General features: G+C 40.7%; 1 protein-coding gene across 1 annotated transcript; it reads right to left on the bottom strand.

The window, feature by feature from the left end:
* Positions 1-4,227: 4,227 nt before the first annotated feature.
* Positions 4,228-7,028, bottom strand: LOC106600115 (ferritin, middle subunit). Its single transcript, XM_045714924.2, has 4 exons — positions 6,728-7,028; positions 6,303-6,449; positions 4,833-4,958; positions 4,228-4,593 (listed from the first exon to the last, which is right to left on the bottom strand). Exons 1-4 carry the CDS (start codon positions 6,827-6,829, stop codon positions 4,438-4,440), a joined length of 531 nt encoding a protein of 176 aa, XP_045570880.2. The 5' UTR covers positions 6,830-7,028; the 3' UTR covers positions 4,228-4,437.
* Positions 7,029-20,782: the final 13,754 nt, after the last annotated feature.

The raw sequence follows: 20,782 nt of genomic DNA, 5'->3' as shown, positions 1-20,782 counted from the left end.
TGTGCTGCGACCAACAACTGTCTGTCATATGGTTGTAGGCAAAATAGATCATGCTACAGGCAGCATCGAGAAGAAAAATATATTGAATGCAATTAATTGATTGTTGTATGTTATTATGGACACAGCTCTGTAGAACCAAAACATAAACAGCCTCTGCTCAACAAACTCGAGAATGGGTGGTGCACAATTGGCCCAGTGTAGGCCATCATTGTAAATAAGAAGTTGTTTGTAACCGACTTGCCTCGTTAAATAAAGGTTAAATAAATTATTAGCGTTTGACGTTATTGATCATAATCTGCTGCTGGAAAAAGCGTAAGTATTATGGCTTTACATTCCCTGCTTAATTGTGGATCTAGAGTTACCTGTCTAACAGAACACAGAGGGTGTTCTTTAATGGAATCCACTCCAACATAATCTAGGTAGAGTCAGGCATTCCCCAGAGCAGCTGTTTAGGCCCCTTACTTTTTCTATCTTTACTAATGACCTGCCACTGGCGCTGAGTGAAGCCTGTGTGTCTATGTACACTGATGACTCAACACTATATACATCAGCTACCACAGCAGGTGTAATCACTGCCAGTGGCGGTTCTACACCATTTCAACTGGGGCCAGTTGTACTGTTAGAGGGGCCAGTTACATTAGACGTTATTGTTGTCATATCGTTTTCTTCACTGCATTGCAGGCATTAGCAGGCAAAAGACCATGTTAATAATCATCATCCTTGCCACTTTCTAATAACAGATGTAAAAAAAGAACGATAGCAAAAATTTGTTATGTAAAAATCATTTCATTCTGCACATTTAGGGGGGCAGCTGTCTAGGCCCCTTACTTTTTCAATCTTTACTAATGACTTGCCACTGGTGCTAAGTGAAGCCTGTGTGTCTATGTATGCTGATGACTCAACACTATACACATCAGCTACCACAGCAGGTGAAATCACTGCAACACTTAACTTCTTACATCTAGACGTTCCGCTAGCGGAACACCGCTCCAATATCCAATGATAGGGCGTGGCGCGAAATACAAACTCCTCGAAAATCCGAAAACTTCCATTTTTCAAACATATTACTATTTGCTCCTTTATCTAACCACACAGTCTGATTTCAAAAAGGCTTTACAACGAAAGCAAAACATTAGATTATGTCAGGAGAGTACCCAGCCAGAAATAATCAGACACCCATTTTTCAAGCTAGCATATAATGTCACAAAAACCAAAACCACAGCTAAATGCAGCACTAACGTTTGATGATCTTCATCAGATGACACTCCTAGGACATTATGTTATACAATACATGCATGTTTTGTTCAATCAAGTTCATATTTATATCAAAAACCAGCTTTTTACATTAGCATGTGACGTTCAGAACTAGCATTCCCACCGAACACTTCTGGTGAATTTACTAAATTACAAAAAACATAACAATTATTTTAAGAATTATAGATACAGAACTCCTTTATGCAATCGCGGTGTCCGATTTTAAAATAGCTTTTCGGTGAAAGCACATGTTGCAATATTCTGAGTAGATAGCCCGGCCATCACAGGCTAGCTATTTTGACACCCACCAAGTTTGGTACTCACCAAACTCAGATTTGCTATAAGAAAAATTGGATTACCTTCTACTTCAACAACAAATGTTGGTTTGGTTCCAAATAATCCATAGTTATATCAAAATAGCGGCGTTTTGTTCGTGCGTTCAAGACACTATCCGAAGGGTAACGAAGGGTGACGCACCGGCGCATATCGTGACAAAAAAATTCAAAATATTCCATTACCGTACTTCGAAGCATGTCAAACGCTGTTTAAAATCAATTTTTATGCGATTTTTCTCGTAAAATAGCGATAATATTCCAACCGGGAGTCGTTGTTTTCATTCAAAGACTCAAAATGTAAAATGGACTCTTCACGTGCACGCGACCACCCGTCTCATTGTTCTCAGATCGACCACTATCCAAATGCGCTACTGTTTTTCAGCCATGGACTGCAAAGTCATCATTCAACGTTCTGGCGCCTTCTGAGAGCCTATGGGAGCGTTAGAAAGTGTCACGTTACAGCAGAGATCCTCAGTTTTCAATAAAGACATTATAGAAGGCCAAGAAATGGTCAGAGAGGGCACTTCCTGTTTGGAATCTTCTCAGTTTTTGGCCTGCCATATGAGTTCTGTTATACTCACAGACACCATTCAAACAGTTTTAGAAACTTTAGGGTGTTTTCTATCCAAATCAAACAATTATATGCATATTCTAGTTTCTGGGCAGGAGTAATAAACAGATTAAATCGGGTACGTTTTTTTATCCGGCCGTGAAAATACTGCCCCCTATCCATAACAGGTTAAGAGCTGCAGTCAGTTCCAGAATGAGTGGCAAGAAATAAGTTAGTCCTAAATACATGAATTTCAAAAACTAAAGGCATTGTATTTGGGACCTAAAATTAAAACACTAAACCTCAACTAAATCTTGTTCTGAATAATCTGGAAATGTAACAAGTTGAGACTAAACTTATTGGAGTTGCCCTGGATTGTAAACGGTCATGGTCAAAACATATTGATTCAACAGTAACTAAGATGGGTAGAGGTCTGTCCATAATAAAGCACTGCTCTGCCTTTCTAACACAATCAACAAGGTAGGTCCTACAGGCCTTAGTTTTGTCGCACCTGGACTACTGTCCAGTCGTGTGGTCAGGTGCCACAAAGAGGGACTTAGGAAAATTACAATTGGCCCAGAACTGGACAGCACGGCTCACCCTTAAATGTACACAGAGCTAACAATATGCATGTCAATCTCTCATGGCTCAAAGTAGAGATTTACTTAATCACTACTTGTATTTGTGAGAAGTATTGACATGCTGAATGCCCCGAGCTGTCAGTTTAAACTACTAGCACACAACTCAGACACCAATGCATACCCCACAAGACATGCCACCAGGTCTCTTCATAGTCCCCAAATCCAGAACAGACTATGGGAGGTGCACAGTACTACATAGAGCCATGACATGGCTACTATTCCACATCAAGTAACTCATTCAAGCAGTAAAATCATATTTTAAGAAATAGATAAAAATACACCTTATGGGACAGCAGGGACTGTGAAGAGACACATAGGCACAGAAACGATAACATATGCACCAGACACACACACATGTTGTAGATATGTGGTAGTAGAATAGTGGCCTGAGGGCAAACCCTTAATGTGTTAAATCTGTTTAGTAATGTAATGTTAGTTTTATTGTATAGAACTGCCTTTATTTTGCTGGACCCCATGAAGAGTAACTGCTGCCTTGACAGCAGCTAATAGGGATCCATAAATGTTGGTCAATTAAGGAATATGTAATTTAGTCAGCTGCCATCTAGTGGCCTTTTTGGGTACTTCAGATCTCAAATCTCTGGCCCTCTGTGTGGCCTTAGCACATGTCATTCTATTTTAAAGTATATTTTACAAAGCCACACAACATTACCCTAAATATAAACCAACTTACATACCATTACCTTTATTTAATAAAAATGTAAATGTCACCATGTCAAGTTACTTTCCCCTTCAATCATCTGGTCTATCAACCAGAAACCCATGCACTATGGACACATGAAAAATAGCAATATTTTCAGTTAAAGTATGAGTTAAAGTTGGCTTGCCTGTTCATGACAGAAGACTTTATTAATTTTGGGTAATTACCAGTAGCTTTGCAACCATATGACAGCTCCAATAAGCCCCTTCTGGTGAACTAATGGCTTGTAGAATCACTACTATTTAGAGAATTCAGTTCATAGTATGCTGTAGAGAACACTACCGGGTATTACCAACTGAAATAAAATGATTAAAGTTTTAATATTGTGTCAGTAAGAGCCAAACTTCCCATCAGAGAAATACGCCATATGGATTTACCGAGCAGGACGCAAGGGTTTGATTTACCTCTAGGCCGTCTAATGACGACCTTTTGAGATACACAGAGTAAAGGTCCACATTGACTGTAGTTAACTCTACCCCTAAAAGTGAAATGGGTAACAGTTGGGCCCTTATTTGACATGATGTCTTTAACATATCTTGTAATAGTGACCTCTGTGGTCAAAGGTAATGTCCTCTAAACCTCATGTTAAACTTCTCCTATTGTTATGACCCTCGGTCACTAGTAGGTCCAAAATTGTCAGTATTTATCACTAGGAAATTGAGATGCTCAGTAAGACGGAGCAAAGAACCGGAATAGACTGTTACAACATCCATTACTACAGGTCAACACTTAATTTCAGTGATTTTTAATTGTTTTACAAGATGCCTTGCCTCCAAAATACAAGTGTTGTCAACAAAAACACCTCAATGTTACAGCTGTGTTGCACTGCACCAGTTTAACACTCCACCCTCCCTATAAATGCAAAGCCAGTAGGATCTATCAGAGAAGCCAGGAGTCCTGGTTTGAGGCTGGATGCTGTAGCCTGGGGATGGAAGTGGTTTAGCTCTGGCCTCCCAGGGTGTGCTTGTCAAACAGGTACTCTGCCATCTTGTTTTTGACAGCATCCATCTTGGTGAGGTTGGTGATGTGGTCACCCAGCTTCTTAATGGCCTCCACCTGCTCATTCAGGTAATGGGTCTCCAGGAAGTCACACAGCTAAAGAGGGAAAACACAGGTCAGACAAGAGAATAACTACAGACTATTGTAGATACAGTAACACAAGAGCCTGGTGGTAATGGCATAAGGGCAGATAATGAGGTGTTTGCAGCTGTAACTCCTGCATGAGCTGCATTGTGTGTTAGTTATCAGAGCTACAACAACCTGATCATCTCCTGGGACAGTACCTGTATTCTATGTGATATATACATGTGATGTGCAGATCCACCATAACTTACATGGGGGTCAACCTTGTCCAAGCCAATCTTGTGCAGGTCCAGCAGGGCCTGGTTCACATTCTTCTCCAGCTGCAGAGCACACTGCATGGCCTCCAGCCCATTGCCCCACTCATCACGTTCTGGCTTCTACACAGGACAGAGTGAACACAGGAGGGTTAGGGACTACTAACAGATGTTTAGACAATTAAAAGTAAATTAAATTAGTATATCTGACAAACTGGAACCAACGCAGAAAGACCAAGATGGAGTCACTTTAACAGTGACTATGAACAACCACATAAGCTAGAGTTTATGAAGCACATATCATGGGTCCGGTGTGGCTCAGTGGATAGAGCAAGGCGCTTGCAACCCCAAAGGTTTCCAGAACCCAAGCTCAGAACACAACTCGATCATTCTCACGGATGGGCTATTGCAGCAGACGACCACACCGGGTTACACTCCTTTCAGCTAAAAACAAGTGACTCCAGTGGGCAATTGAGTGGAAAAATATTGCCTGGAACAGCGAGTTCAGTTTACTGCACAGTCCCAAGACCTCAAACCAATAGAGCATCTTTGGAACGGGCAGTTCACAGCATGACTACGTCGCCGTAAAATCTGCAGCAACTGCCTGATTTCAGCGTGTGAACATGGACCAACATCCCTGTGGATTGTTTCAGACACCTTCTGAACATCCCCCCAAAAATTCAGGCTGTTCTGGAGGCAAACAGGGGTCTGAGTAGATGTGTATAAACCACTTATTTCACACTCACTAGGCCATACTCCCAGACACTACATAAGCCTACACGCATATTGACACCAGTCACATATCCTGATTGCCTAGTCACTCTTCACCTTACCTACATACTGTATTCCTTCAACAACCTTGTACCCCTGCACATGGTCTCAGTACTTGTATAAAGCCTTGCTGTTCTTTGTGTTACCATTTCCTTTTTTATTTAGCAAATATTTACATTTAACTCTGCATTGTTGGGAATGGGCTCATAAGTACACGTCACTGTAAAGTCGACACCTGTTGTAGTCGGTGCACGTGACCAATCAAATTTGAAACTGTCAGTGAGCATGTATTATATTAACATTGGGAGAGTTTGGATAGAGTGGATGGAGTTACACCCCTCATGCAGGCAGTGTGTTCAGGCCTAATCAGTCAGGAAATGTTCTCCTCTGGCCACCTTGCCCTAATACCAGGGCAGCCACATAGGGCGTGCCTTACAATGAACTGTATTAACATGAATGACTACTCATCCAAAACTTGAAGTTCACAGTATTAAAGAAAAGGCTCTAGATTGACTATAAAGGGTCCTTTAGACTTCTTGCCATAGAGTCTAGATCAACCACTTGTTTCCAGGTAGAACCTTTTCAACTGAGACAAGAACCATTGCTACCAGAGAAGCCTCCTCTATGAAGAAATGTACGATCTTTTTGTTGCGCAGTATACAATGTAAATGTGGTTTTAGCTGCTCAGGGGCTCACCTTGATGTCCTGGAGTAAAATGCGTCCACCTCTCTTGTTCTGGAAGGAGAGTAGCTTGTCGGCGTGCTCCCGCTCCTCGTCGCTGTTCTCCTTGAAGAAATGCGCGAAGCCAGGCAGAGCTACATCGTCACGGGAGAAATAGAAAGCCTGGGTGGACAGACAAGTGTTTAGAAACATGTCAAACATGACTCATTCTATTATTGAGGGATCTATGCATGATTGACACAGCAATATGATCCAGAAACTCAGCCTACTTAGTAACCTGCCAAGAAGATAAATATATCCTTGGACAGAGCCAATCAGCTTCATTTGAATGATAGATCTACCCCAATGATGTTAATTGCCTAGGTGTACAGAAAAATATTTAGGCCCAGGCATAATAATACACAGGTAGATCAACAAAACGGTCATCTTGGTAGACTTACCATTGAAGTGTAGGTGTAGGAGGCAAACATCTCCATGTTGATCATCCGGTTGATGGCAGCTTCGCAATCGTGGTGATAGTTCTGGCGGATCTGAGACTCCATCTTGGCAGATTTTCTTTTATATCAAAATGAAATGTACAAATATAAATTTCCGTCGACTATTTTGCTATTACAGTTCAAGTAAGTGTTACGTTATCAATCCGGAATGTTCTATAATGCGGGACGAAGGCAGAGGAGTTCCGTTCAATCACTGTTGAAGCAAGAACTTCTTCATGCGTCTTCTCAGACTTGTGAAGTGGAAGGAGCCTTGTTCCCTCTATTTATTGTTCCGAACGGAACGCGTCAGTGAAATCCACCCTCACAGAGCGTAGCCAATCACCTTTAGAATTTCAACAGGAACTAGGCGGATCATTTGACGACGAGCCCACTCATACACCTCATGACCTAAAGATAAGATTATTATATTAACAAGAGAGACGAGTGACAACTCTAACAATGGAAATACAGGTGTTCAGCGATTGAAGACAGGCAAGATTCTAACCAATGAGAGGGCAGGTACGCGTGTAAACAACACGCAGAACTAAACGTCGTTTTTCTCAAAGTTGCCGGAATGCCACGTGCATCAACATATAATATGTCGGCGTTTGTAAAAGTTTTTGTAAAATCTTAAACATTACGAAACTTCTATTCGATCAAAATCCTTAAGTAATTTGACACTCTGTTATATACCTCCACACATAAATGGTCTTATCTCACGCGGACAGATTTTGGGCGGAGTAAATACTCTCGCCTTGACCTCTTCATCTCTGTCTTTTATTTTTTTATTTTTTTTACTTTGTTTATTAGAAAGTAACATTTTATTGGAAACAACTAAAGCAGTGGTATCAGCCAAAAGCAATGCTACAGTGCAGGTCTAACTACAGCGCTTATTGTTGAAAAAGGTGTGTGTGTTATATCCTTAGAAGAAAATAGGAAGAATTTGAACACTCATTCTAATATTGGGCTAATTGAGAAATAGTCTATGTCTACATTTGATTTAGGATATAAAAGGAATCGAACGTTGAGACGCAGTTCTGTAAACTTCTGTTTCATTCTCTAAGAGCACATGTTTCAATAGCACATTTAGCTTAATTATGTACCTTTTCCAGAATGCAGTCAAAAGAAAAACTGTAGGGTTTATCACACTTTTTTCATATCAATTCAATTTTCAGTATGAGGTATGGGAATACAGTAGTGGACAGAGAAAGAAAGGCTGGCTTTTGTAGAAATGGTATTTCATGATACACCTTTCGGTTTCAAATGACATATTGTAGTTGACAAATGGTATATCAAAGTTGATTACATTATCCTAGAAATAACTACACAAAATCAGTAGCTACATAAATCTAACAATACATGGGTTATTAAGCTAAAACTGTGAAGTGGATTTTTTTTTACAGCTAATGAAAATCAAAGACTACAGTAATAAAGTAACCTTCCTAAGAACTTCAGTTCACATGACCTGATCTTCCACAACTGTTGACAGGGTGATTTCAGGTTGCTGGGTTATTGTTCAGTACATCCATGTAGTTGCAACATCACTGGTATTCATAAGAACTAGAGCTGTGTTCGAATACTCATACTAACTGCACTACCCATACTATTTGTGATGTAAGTGGAGTATGTAGTATGGTTATTGGTCATAGTATGGATATAGTTAGTATGCCAGAAGTTCCCGGATGTCGTAATAAATTAGCCAAAATTGACATTATTTCCGTGCTTTCATGGCCCATAATGCATTCTTCAGAAAACGGGCGTGGCCTCCCAATGGTTTCAGATTTTAAGAAAATGGCGGAAAATATGCAGCCGAAGTCCGACGAGAGTGGATACAATTTCATTGCTTTAACTAGCTATGACAAATGTTAAGAAAATGTTCAGCGATGTAATTAATTTTCAAATAAGTTACGTTACAATCCTTTAACAACGCTATACTTATGAACCGCATAGCATATCGTTACAGTAGTATGTACCGTTATGTTAGCTGGCTACCTAACATACATTTAGTTGGCTATTAAGAGATCAGGCTTAGCTAAGTGGCATAGTCATTGTTCGTTCTCAATGGACATAGTTAATTTGCTCTGGCTATCTACTCCGATATCAGAGCACTCTCATCTGAGTGTGCCAAAGCGCAGATTAATTGATGAATTTACAAACGTAACACCCATTGAATATAACTGGTGTCAGTAAATGTCTGCAAAAAAAGAGTAATTAAATTGTTGCCAGCACCACAGTTACAGTCACCAATGCTCTGGATAACATGAAAGCAGCCTAACCAGCTCTGCTAGGGTGAGTAAAATGGTCAGAGTGAAGTGTTCTCTCATTTGTGTCTGGAAGTAGCTAGCAAGCTAGACAAAGTTAGCCAGTTAGTTTGGGTGCTTGACTGCCGTTGTGAAGTCAGAACGCTTGGATGAACCCTACTCCTCGGCCAGAGCGTCCAGTGTGGGCTCTGAATGCTCAGAGAGCAAAACACTTTGAATTTATGAACGGACAATCTGACAACGATCTGAATTTACAAATGCCCAGAGCGTACTCTGGCACTCCAGATTGAATTTACAAACACATCCGAAATGGTATGATGTCTAGCTAGTAATTTGTTATGCTAACAAGCTAGCAAGAGGTTGCATATCAACAGCATCAGCTTCCGGTAGACAGTCGAAGTGCTAGAAAGCTCAACTAAAAGTTTACAGTTCTTTTACAGTATACTCAAATGTAACCTTTATATAAACTAGGCAAGTCAGTTAAGAACAAATTCTTATTTTCAATGACGGCCTACTCCAGTCAAACACGGACGACGCTGGAGAACAGGACCTGTTTGAGAACAGGACCCCCTTTTTCCTTAAATGTAAGCCAAAACAGGCTCTATCTATCAGGTTGTCATAGCTACTATCTAGGTTTATTGTTTCTTGAAAAATGATGAGACTGCTTCAAATGGGGGTAAGGGTCTTCTTCAACATAGATAATCCTTGAAGTATGTGCCCTGCTCTGTGTTACTTTGATCAACTGTTTTAGACTGAACCTCACTTTATAGCGTAATGTTTTCATTATGAGAGCAAACAAAGAATAGGAGACAATGAGTCAAGCCTCTTCAGACTGTTGGGAGTGACATTAGACTTATGCTTAAACCGGTGTTACAAAAAGGGCTGTGACATACTTGGCATTCCTTTTTTTTTGCGAAAAGGGACATCACTTTTTGACTAAATTATGTGGCATGCTTAAAGGATAAGTTTGGGTGAGCATATAAGGCGAACGTCTAGCATCCCAAAAATTGCTTGTAACTCATCACAGACAACATCAGCTTTTTTGCTAATTAGCAACTTTGCAACTATTTACTACTTTTTAGATACTTTGCAACTACTTAGCATGTTAGCTAACCCTTCCCATAACCCTAACCGCAACCCTGTAACCTAACTCCAAACCTTAACCTTAGACGTAACCTTAACCCTTAACTTCTATGGGCTAGGTGGGACGCTAGTGAAATATCAGGGCGGAAAATTCAAAAACAACAAAATGTCATAATTCAACTTTCTCAAACATACAACTATTTTACACCATTTTAAAGATAAACTTCTCGTTGGTCTAACCACATTGTCCGATTTCAAAAAGGCTTTACAGCGAAAGCAAAACATTAGATTATGTAAGGAGAGTACATAGACAAAAATAATCACACAGCCATTTTCCAAGCAAGGACATGTGTCAATAAAACCCATAACACAGCTAAATGGAGCACTAACCTTTGACGATCTTCATCAGATGACACTCCTAGGACATTATGTTACACAATACATGTATGTTTTGTTCGATAAAGTTCATATTTATATCCAAAAACAGCATTTTACATTGACGCGTAATGTTAGGAAAATGTATTCCCACCAAAACGTCCGGTGAATGTGCACATCAATTTACAAAAATACTCATCATAAACATTGACAAAATATATAACAATTATTTAAAGAATTATAGATTGACTACCCATGGATGCAACCGCTGTGTCAGATTTTAAAATAGCTTTACGGAGAAAGCACATTTGTCAATATTCTGAGTACATAGCTCAGCCATCACGGTGAGCTATTCAGACACCCGCCAAGTTCGGGGCAACCTAAACTCAGAATTAGTATTAGAAATATTCTCTTACTTTTGCTGATCTTTGTCAGAATGCACTCCCAGGACTGCTACTTCCACAAGAAATGTTGTTTTTGTTCGAAATAATCCATATTTATGTACAAATACCTCCGTTTTGTTCGTGCGTACAGATCACTTATCCAAAGGCATAACGCGCGAGCGCGGAACGAGAGACGAAAAGTCAAAATGTTCCATTACCGTACTTAGAAGCATGTCAAACGCTGTTTAAAATCAATCTTTAAGGTATTTTTTACGTAAAATTGCGATAATATTCCAACCGGACAATAGCATATTCATTCAAGAAGAAAAAGAAGGAACGGCGTGCTCGCGTGACTGCGCATATCCAATCCCTTTGTTGCCAGGCAGACCACTCAGTAACTGAGCTCCTATTATCTGCCCAGTGACAGGAGAATGCTCAAATCACTTTCTGAAGGCTTTAGACAGCCAATGGAAGCCTTAGGAAGTGCAACGTCACCCCACAGACACTGTAGCTTCGATAGAGAATCAAAAGAAGAACTACAATTCTCAGACTTTTCACTTCCTGCTTGGATTTTTTTCAGGTTTTTGCCTGCCATATGAGTTCTGTTATAATCACAGACACCATTCAAAGAGTTTTAGGAACTTCAGAATGTTTTCTATCCAAACCTACTAATAATATGCATATTCTAGTTTCTGGGCCAGAGTAGTAATCTGTTTAAATTGGGTACGTTTTTCATCCGGCCGTGAAAATACTGCCCCATAGCCCAGACAGGTTAACCCCTAGCCTAACTAACTTTAGCCACCTAGCTAACGTTTGCACCTAGCCACCGAGCTAAAGTTGGCCACAACAAATTGGAATTCGTAACATATCATATGTTTAGCAAATCGTAACATATTGTACAAATTGCAATTCGTAACATATTGTACAAATTGCAATTCGTAACATATTGTACAAATTACAATTCGTAAAATATAATACGAAATTGATGATGGACATCCACAAATTAATACATACCATACAAAACATATCATACTAATTGGAGTAACCCAAATTTACTTTTACTATGTTACGTCTACCCCTGAGTCCAGGTTGTGACCTTATTTTTGCAGAAGGGCAAACATAGCATTCAAATTAAAATTGGCAAAGAATTGTCTTAATTTTTTTATGGAATTCTTTTCTGTAATGTTCAACCCCGATAACCTGTGTTAAGTCACAACCGGGTCCATCATGTGACCACAAAGTTATAAACAGTAATACTGTAAATGGTTAACCGTTACATAACTCTTTCTATTGAAGTTCTGGAGGGTGACACAGTGTTTTTAGTCTGTACTCTTTGCCCCTCCCACTATTATAACCAGGGACGCAACTTTGGTTTTAGATGTGGGGGACACATATATATTATATATATATATATATATATTATTATTATTATTTTTTTTGGGGGGGGGGTCGAATAAACACTGCAAACATCCTACCCGACTGCTCGGAGGGATCCGCATGGTCCTAAAGCACACCTTTGCCTTGTTCTGTAACACATTCCAATGATAAAATGTGTCCCCCCTGTCCCCAGTGAAATTTGTTCCCCTGATTTTTCCTGTCATAACCTCCTGTTGGTTCTTCTACAGTATGGAATGACTTAGGATCTGCCCTGGCTGTATTTCTGCCTTGTCGTTGTGACTCAGCATTCTGGAGTCTCAAGCAGAGACGGAAGAGGAAGCGAGACAGCCCACTCCTTCATTTTTTCAACCAAAGAAAGTCAATTAACTAAGCAGACCACTATCGTATTGTTGTCGGCTTAAGGAGCCACCCCCTTAAGCAGACAGTGGTCAACGGCCTGAGTGAACTATCTTCATTTATCCACCATCGTTGGTCTCGAGGTAGTTCTGTTCTGTTATCACAGTGACAATGGTGGAAGGAGGCGCAGTTTTGTGACTGCAGAAACAGACATGAGGGGTGATGAAAGGGCGAAGACCAGCTGATACCAGATTAGAAGAAAAGGAAAAAGGGAAGAAGGAGAGTATAGCAGGAACATATACTATACTATGCAAATTACATATACTGTGTAACTTACTAAAGCATTTTAAAACAAATAGCTGTGAATGGTTGTTTCTGGTGAATTTAAGGGAAAATACAACAACTTTCCTGAAAATGTTGTCAATTTAGTCAATCAGAACTCAAATACCAACATATTTCTGTATTACTTTAAACTGTTGGTCTAACTATAACAGTTCAGAAAGTCACCACCAATGTCAAAATCCCATTATTCTATTTATGAACCCTTCACCATGTTTGGGTAGTACATGGTCTTTAAATTACTAATTTCTTTATATATATTAGTATTTTCTCTTTCTTTATTGAGATATCAAGTTATGAATGAGAGGGGGGTGACAGAAAGGTAGAGGAATACAGATATGAAGGCGTAGGCAGGGTTTGAATCCATGCTGCAAAGGGCCATGTGCAGCATTACCACTAGATCAGACTATGGCACCAAATTAATGTCTAATACTCAATTAACTTAAAAGGAGTCGATGCACTCAAAGTCAAGAAACTGCTGACATGATTACACAATTTAATCGCAGTATCAATTCATTAAAAAGTATACATACATACATACATACATACATACATACATACATACATACATACATACATACATACATACATACATACATACATACATACATACATTGGTTGTAAAGGAAATCATGTTCAGTCCTAATAAGCTGAAGATTCTATCATGAATAAAATTAAACAAGTATTGTGTTAGTCTACCTGAAAACAGAGGCTGATTACTTTGTTGTAGTGAAAGTGAACTGGGATAGAAATACATTATCAATCCAATTAAAGTGAGTGTCGCAATGCCAACTTTGGACCAACTACCTTATGTGTAAAGGCTTGGATAGGCCTATGGCTCAGAATATGGAATAGAATGTGAATGGTGGGCTACTCTGTCAAGTATTAATTCAAATATGCAGTAGCCTATAGTTTGTTGGCAGAAGCCAAAAAACGTGAAGTTGATCGATCCCCATCGAGGGAGGAGCAGATTTTTTGTATATGACAGTAAAACATTATTTTAATAACTATAAGATTTGTTGGCACTTTCAATTTTTGCACATTTTCTCATAAAAAGTATAGTTTAACACTGCTTCTATCTAGGATGTAAACACAGCCTCAAGTGAGGTCTGAAAACTGAAACTGCTTGCTGTATGTGTTTGATGAACTCCCAAAGACTGAAATAAGATAAACATCTGTTTTTGAGTGCACTTTGAAAAATGCAGCATGCAATACAAATTGTTCCATTAAGAGGTAACTCTGTTCACCATTTAGCCATTTTTTTTTTAAAGCTAGCCAATGTTAATTTGACTAGCCTAGCCTGCTACTGGAAATGTAAAATTGCCTGCTCATCATGCTAGTGTTTTATTAGCTATCTGTCAGTGACATTTTTTGTTGTTGTCATGTTTTGGTCTTATTATATGTCTCTTTTCAATTAACTAGCTGCAGGCTTAAAGAAACATTAAATCATATACTTTTATTAGAAAGCCAAATAAAAGCATATAGATAGAAAGATGTGTGTGTCATGTATGCTAGAATGGAGGTTTAAAAACTAAGCTGCATATGCAAATTAGCCAACACAGCATATCCTACACATATACTGTAGAATACCTTGCAATACAATGTTCTCTAAAAAAACAACTGGGGAAAATGTATAAAATTTGGTCTGAAATAAGAGAACCAGAGTTTGATTTCTAAACCAGAGAACAACATAATTCTATTCATTGCATGTTACAATAGTAAAACAATCTCTTTGTCACCTCGTCACACTGATTCTATATTGAATTTAATCTTCGAGATGGTCTAGAGTGCATGTTTATCTGTGGTTGGTGCTCTTCAACTCTAAAATGCACTATACCCCTCAAACTCAACTCTGGACCTAGAAGCCAGTCCACTGCTTTTTAAAATTGTTCCCCTCTAATCAGGGACTGATTTATACCTGGGACAACAGGTGTGAATTTTTTTTAAATATATTTTTTTAATTTCACCTTTATTTAACCAGGTTGGCTAGTTGAGAACAAGTTCTCATTAACCACTGCGACCTGGCCAACATAAAGCAAAGCAGTGCGACACAAACAACAACACAGAGTTACACATGGAATAAACAAACATACAGTAAATAACACAATACAAAAAAGTCTATATACAGTGTGTGCAAATGAAGTAGGAAAAGGGAGGTAAGGCAATAAATAGGCCATGGTGGCGAAATAATTACAATTTAGCAATTAAACACTGGAGTGATAGATGTGCAGAAGATGAATGTGCAAGTAGATATACTGGGGTGTAAAGGAAAAAAAGAACAGTATGGGGATGAGGTAGTTGGATGAGCTATTTACAGATGGGCTATGTACATGTGCAGTGATCTGTGAGCTGCTCTGACAACTGGTGCTTAACGTTAGTGAGGGAGATATGAGTCTCCAGCTTCAGTGATTTTTGCAATTCGTTCCAGTCATTGGCAGCAGAGAACTGGAAGGAAAGGCAGCCAAAGGAGGAATTGGCTTTGTGTGTGACCAGTGAAATATGCCTGCTGGAGAGCGTGCTATGGGTGGGTGCTGCTATGGTGACCAGTGAGCTGAGATAAGGTGGGGCTTTACCTAGCAAAGACTTATAGATGACCTGGAGCCAGTGGGTTTGGTGACGAATATGAAGTGAGGGACAGCCAACGAGAGCATACAGGTCGCAGTGGTGGGTAGTATATGGGGCTTTGGTGACAAAACAGATGGCACTGTGATGGACTGCATCCAATTTGCTGAGTAGAGTGTTGGAGGTTATTTTGTAAATGACATCGCCGAAGTCAAGGATCGGCAGGATAGTCAGTTTTACGAGGGTATGTTTGGCAGCATGAGTGAAGGATGCTTTGTTGTGAAATTGGAAGCCGATTCTAGATTTAATTTTGGATTGGAGATGCTTAATGTGAGTCTGGAAGGAGAGTTTACAGTCTAACCAGACACCAAGGTATTTGTAGTTGTCGACATATTCTAAGTCAGATCCGTCCAGAGTAGTGATGTTGGACGGGCGGGCAGGTGCGGGCAGTGATCGGTTGAAGAGCATGCATTTAGTTTTACTTGCATTTAAGAGCAGTTGGAGGCCACGGAAGGAGAGTTGCATGGCATTGAAGCTCGTCTAGAGGTTAGTTAATAACACAGTGTCCAAAGAAGGGCAAGAAGTATACAGAATGGCGTCGTCTGCTTAAAGGTCGATCAGAGAATCACCAGCAGCAAGAGCGACATCACTGATGTATACAGAGAAAAGAGTCGAGCCGAGAATTGAACCCTGTGGCACCCCCATAGAGACTGGCAGAGGTCCGGACAACAGGTCCTCCGATTTGACAAACTGAACTCTGTCTGAGAAGTAGTTGGTGAACCAGGCGAGGCAATCATTTGAGAAATCAAGGCTGTTGAGTCTGCCGATAAGAATGTGGTGATTGACAGAGTCGAAAGCCTTGGCCAGGTCGATGAATACAGCTGCACAGTATTGTCTTTTATCGATAGCGGTTATGATATCGTTTAGGACCTTGAGCATGGCTGAGGTGCACCCATGACCAGCTCAGAAACGAGATTGCATAGCGGAGAAAGTACGGTGGGATTCGAATTAGTCGGTGATCTGTTTGTTAACTTGGTTTTCGAAGACCTTAGAAAGGCAGGGTAGGATAGATTTTGGTCTGTAGCAGTTTGGGTCTAGAGTGTCTCCCCCTTTGAAGTGGGGGATGACCGCGGCAGCTTTCCAATCTTTGAGGATCTCAGACGATTCAAAAGAGAGGTTGAATAGGCTAGTAGTAGGGGTTGCAACAATTTCGGCGGACAATTTTAGAAAGAGAGGGTCCAGATTGTCTAGCCCTGCTGATATGTAGGGGTCCAGATTTTGCAGCTCTTTCAGAACACCAGCTATCGGGATTTGGGTGAAGGAGAAATGGGGGAGGCTTGGGCAAGTTGCTGTGGGGGGTGCAGGGCTGTTGATCAGGGTAGGGGTGGCCAGGTGGAAAGCATGGCCAGCCGTAAAAAAATGCTTATTGAAATTCTCAATTATTGGGGATTTATTGGTGGTGACAGTGTCTCCTAGCCTCAGTGCAGTGGGCAGCTGGGAGGAGGTGCTCTTATTCTCCATGGACTTTACTGTGTCCCAGAACTTTTTGGAGTTTGTGCTGCAGGATGCAAATTTCTGTTTGAATAAGCTAGCCTTTGCTTTCCTAACTGCCTGTGTATATTGGCTCCTAACTTCCCTGAAAAGTGCGTATCGCGTGGGCTTTTCAATGCTTATGCCGTACGCCACAGGATGTTTTTGTGCTGGTCAAGGGCAGTCAGGTCTGGAGTGAACCACGGGCTGTATCTGTTCCTGGTTCAACATTTTTTGAATGGGGCATGCTTATTTAAGATTGTGAGGAAAGCACTTTTAAAGAATAACCAGGCATCTTCTACTGACAGAATGAGGTCAATATCCTTCCAGGATACCCCGGTCAGGTCGATTAGAAAGGCATGCTCATTGAAGTGTTTTAAGGAGCGTTTGACAGTGATGAGGGGTGGTCGTTTGACCGCAGACCCATTACGGACACAAGCAATGAAGCAGTGATCACTGACATCCTGGTTGAAGACAGCAGAGGTGTATTTGGAGGGCAGATTGGTTAGGATGATATCTATGAGGGTGCCTGTGTTTACGGATTTGGGGTTGTACCTGGTAGGTTCATTGATCATTTGTGTGAGATTGAGGGCATCAAGCTTAGATTGTAGGATGGCCGGGGTGTTAAGCATGTTCCAGTTTAGGTCACCTAACAGCGCAAGCTCTGAAGATAGATGCGGGGCAATCAATTCACATATGGTGTCCAGGGCACAGCTGAGGGCAGAAGGTGGTCTATAGCAAGTGGCAATGGTGAGAGACTTGTTTCTGGAAAGGTGGATTTTTAAAAGGAGAAGCTCAAATGGTTTGGGCACAGACCTGGATAGTATGACAGAACTCTGCAGGCTATTTCTGCTGTAGATTACAACTCCGCCCCCTTTGGCAGTTCTATCTTGTCAGAAAATGTTATTGTTAGGGATTGAAATGTCAGGGTTTTTGGTGGCCGATTCAGACACGGCTAGGACATCTGGGTTGGCAGAGTGTGCTAAAGCAGTGAATAAAACAAACTTACAGAGGAGGCTTCTAATGTTAACAGGCATGAAACCAAGGCTTTTTCGGTTACAGGAGTCAACAAATGAGAGCGCCTGGGGAATGGGAGTGGACCTAGGCACTGCAGGGCCTGGATTAACCTCTACATCACTAGAGGAGCAGAGGAGGAGTAGGATAAGGGTACGGCTAAGGGCTATAAGAACTGGTCGTCTAGTACGTTTGGAACAGAGAGTAAAAGGAGCAGGTTTCTGAGCGCGGTAGAATAGATTCAATGCATAATGTACAGACAAAGGTATGGTAGGATGTGAATACCGTGGAGGTAAACCTAGGCATTGAGTGACGATGAGAGAGGTATTGTCTCTAGAGACATCAATTAAACCAGGTGAGGTCACCTCATGTTTGGGAGGTGGGACAAGAGGGTTAGCTGAGGCATATTGAGCAGGGCTGGAGGCTGTACAGTGAAATAAGACAATGATCACTAACCAAAACAGCAATGGACAAGGCATATTGACATTAGGGAGAGGCATGCATAGCCGAGTGATCGTAGGGTCCAATGAGTAGCTGGACGGGCTGGAGACACGGCGATTCAGACAGCTAGCGGCCCGGGGCTAGCAGGCCAACAGAAGGGCCTTAGAGAGACGTCGCGACGGAAGAAGTCTGTTGTCGTCCGCTCATGCGGTTACGTCGGCAAACCAGTTGTGATTTATCAGCAGGGGTCTGTGTAGTAAAAGGATCCATGCCAATTGTTAAAATAGGTATAGTAGCCTAAGAAATTAACTGATGGACCACTTCAGCTACCAAACCGGTATGCTCTAGACAGCTAACGGGCCGAGATTAGCAGATGGGCATTCAGGGGATGTCGCGATGGAGAAGCCTGTTGAAAAACACCGGGCGGATTACATCGGTAGTCCAGTCGTGATGGATCGGCGGGCCTCCGTATCGGCAATAAAAGGGGTCCAGGCCAATTGGCAAAATAGGTATTGTAGCCCAAGGAGTGGCTGATGGACCTCTTCAGCTAGCCGGGAGATGGGTCTAGCATAGGCTAGCTCCAGGCTAATTGGTGCTTGCTTCGGGAGAGGGACGTTAGCCAGGAGAAGCCAATCAGGACAGCAGCTAGCTAGCTGCGATGATCCAGGTGAAGAGGTTCAGAGCTTGCGGTAGGATTCCGGAGATATGGAGAAAAAGGAGTCTGATAAGCTCTGGGTTGAATCATGCTGTGCAGATTGGCAGGAGTTGTCCGGGCTAAAGGTTAGCTGATGACCGCTAGCAGTGGCTAGCTGACTACTAGCTAGTAGCTAGTTAGCTGGCTAGCTTCTGTTGGGGGTTCCGGTTCTAAAGTAAAGAAAATAGTAGATCCATACCACATTGGGAGAGGCGGGTTGCAGGAAAGTATGTTGAAGTTGGGGTTAAGAAAAATATAAAAAAATATATGTGAAGAAAAAAAGATTTAAAAAAATGTATATAAATATATATACACGGGACATGACAAGACGAAGACAAAAGATGCCTGACTGCTACGCCATCTTTGAGAAAACAATAAAAAATTAATTATCAGGTAGAACAGAAAACCAGCAGGCTCCAGGCCTCATTGGGTAAGAGTTGAATACTCTTGCACTAAAATGTATAAGGCAACAAAGAAAAGGCAACAGGCAAATACACAAACACTAGAGAAAACTCAGAAATATATTTTTATTTGCTATCTATCTGCGTTTTCTCTGGTACTTCTAGAACCACCTGCAACTGGACAAGGACATGTATAAGATATCTGGTTTCCAGAATTGGGAATGAAGAGAGTACTGCCAATACCAGGTTAGTTGTAGAATCTACTGCAGTGTTTTGATTAGGCAAACCTGTAATGTCCAGAAATGCTGGATAACAACAATCTTTGGTTATATCATATCTAGTGTAGCTACAATCAATATAATTTTTTGCCATGGGGCAGATACGAAAATGTTGCTGTTTTAGAGCTCAGGGATTCTTAACAGATTGGACAATCAACTTTATTGTACAATTATTTGTCTTAATATTAACAAAATATGAAGTTTATATTTTGACAGACCAAAGTATCAGCTATTAACACCATGTAAAGGAACAACCTCCTATTTGTTCATTAAATGCAACTAAGTGGATTTATGTCAACTCCGTCAGACACCATAAAAGGCGGTACATTTGTACAATTATAGTCAAACAAGTGTTTAAAGGCCTTGATTGTTTAATGCTAACATTTAGATGATTCATAAATGTGTAATACAAATCTCCAAACATATTTTTGTTTTGTTTTATAGCCATATTAAATGCTCCAGGGCTAATTTAGTTAGCAATCTGGCATGGTTTTCTAGATTTTGAACATAAAATAACAATTATGAAGCTAACATTATCCCTTAGGTCTAGCACAGCAAATACATTAATTGTTGAAGCATATGTTGCAGAACATTGATTACAATATTTGTTCAGAATATTAACAACAACAAAAAAATCTATCTTATTAAGGGGGTTAGTTCCTCTGTAGAGATGGGAGAACCTTCCAGAAGGACAACCATCTCTGCATCAGCAATCAGGCCTTTATGGTAGAGTGGCCAGACAGAAGCCACTTCTCAGTAAAAGGCACATGACAGCCCATTTGGAGTTTGCCAAAAGGCACCTAAAGGACTCTTAGTATAAGGGCACAGGGCGAGACCCAGATGCAGACACGGGAGGCAGTTGGTTTGAGTCTCTAATATTTATTAGTATCCAAGGGGCAGGCAAGAGAATGGTCGTGGACAGGC

This window comes from Salmo salar, chromosome 03 (genome assembly GCF_965601325.2).
Source record: "Salmo salar chromosome 03, fSalSal1, whole genome shotgun sequence".
Lineage (NCBI taxonomy): Eukaryota > Metazoa > Chordata > Actinopteri > Salmoniformes > Salmonidae > Salmo > Salmo salar.
This window is presented reverse-complemented; position numbering and strand designations above follow the sequence as displayed.

Excerpts from the sequence above, each read along its gene's own strand:
- LOC106600115 (XM_045714924.2), bottom strand. The coding sequence starts at position 6,829 with ATGGAGTCTCAGATCCGCCAGAACTATCACCACGATTGCGAAGCTGCC. Across the intron at positions 4,959-6,302 it reads TTTTACTCCAGGACATCAAG|AAGCCAGAACGTGATGAGTG; the intron begins GTGAGCCCCTGA and ends TGTCCTGTGTAG. Across the intron at positions 4,594-4,832 it reads TGGACAAGGTTGACCCCCAT|CTGTGTGACTTCCTGGAGAC; the intron begins GTAAGTTATGGT and ends TTCCCTCTTTAG.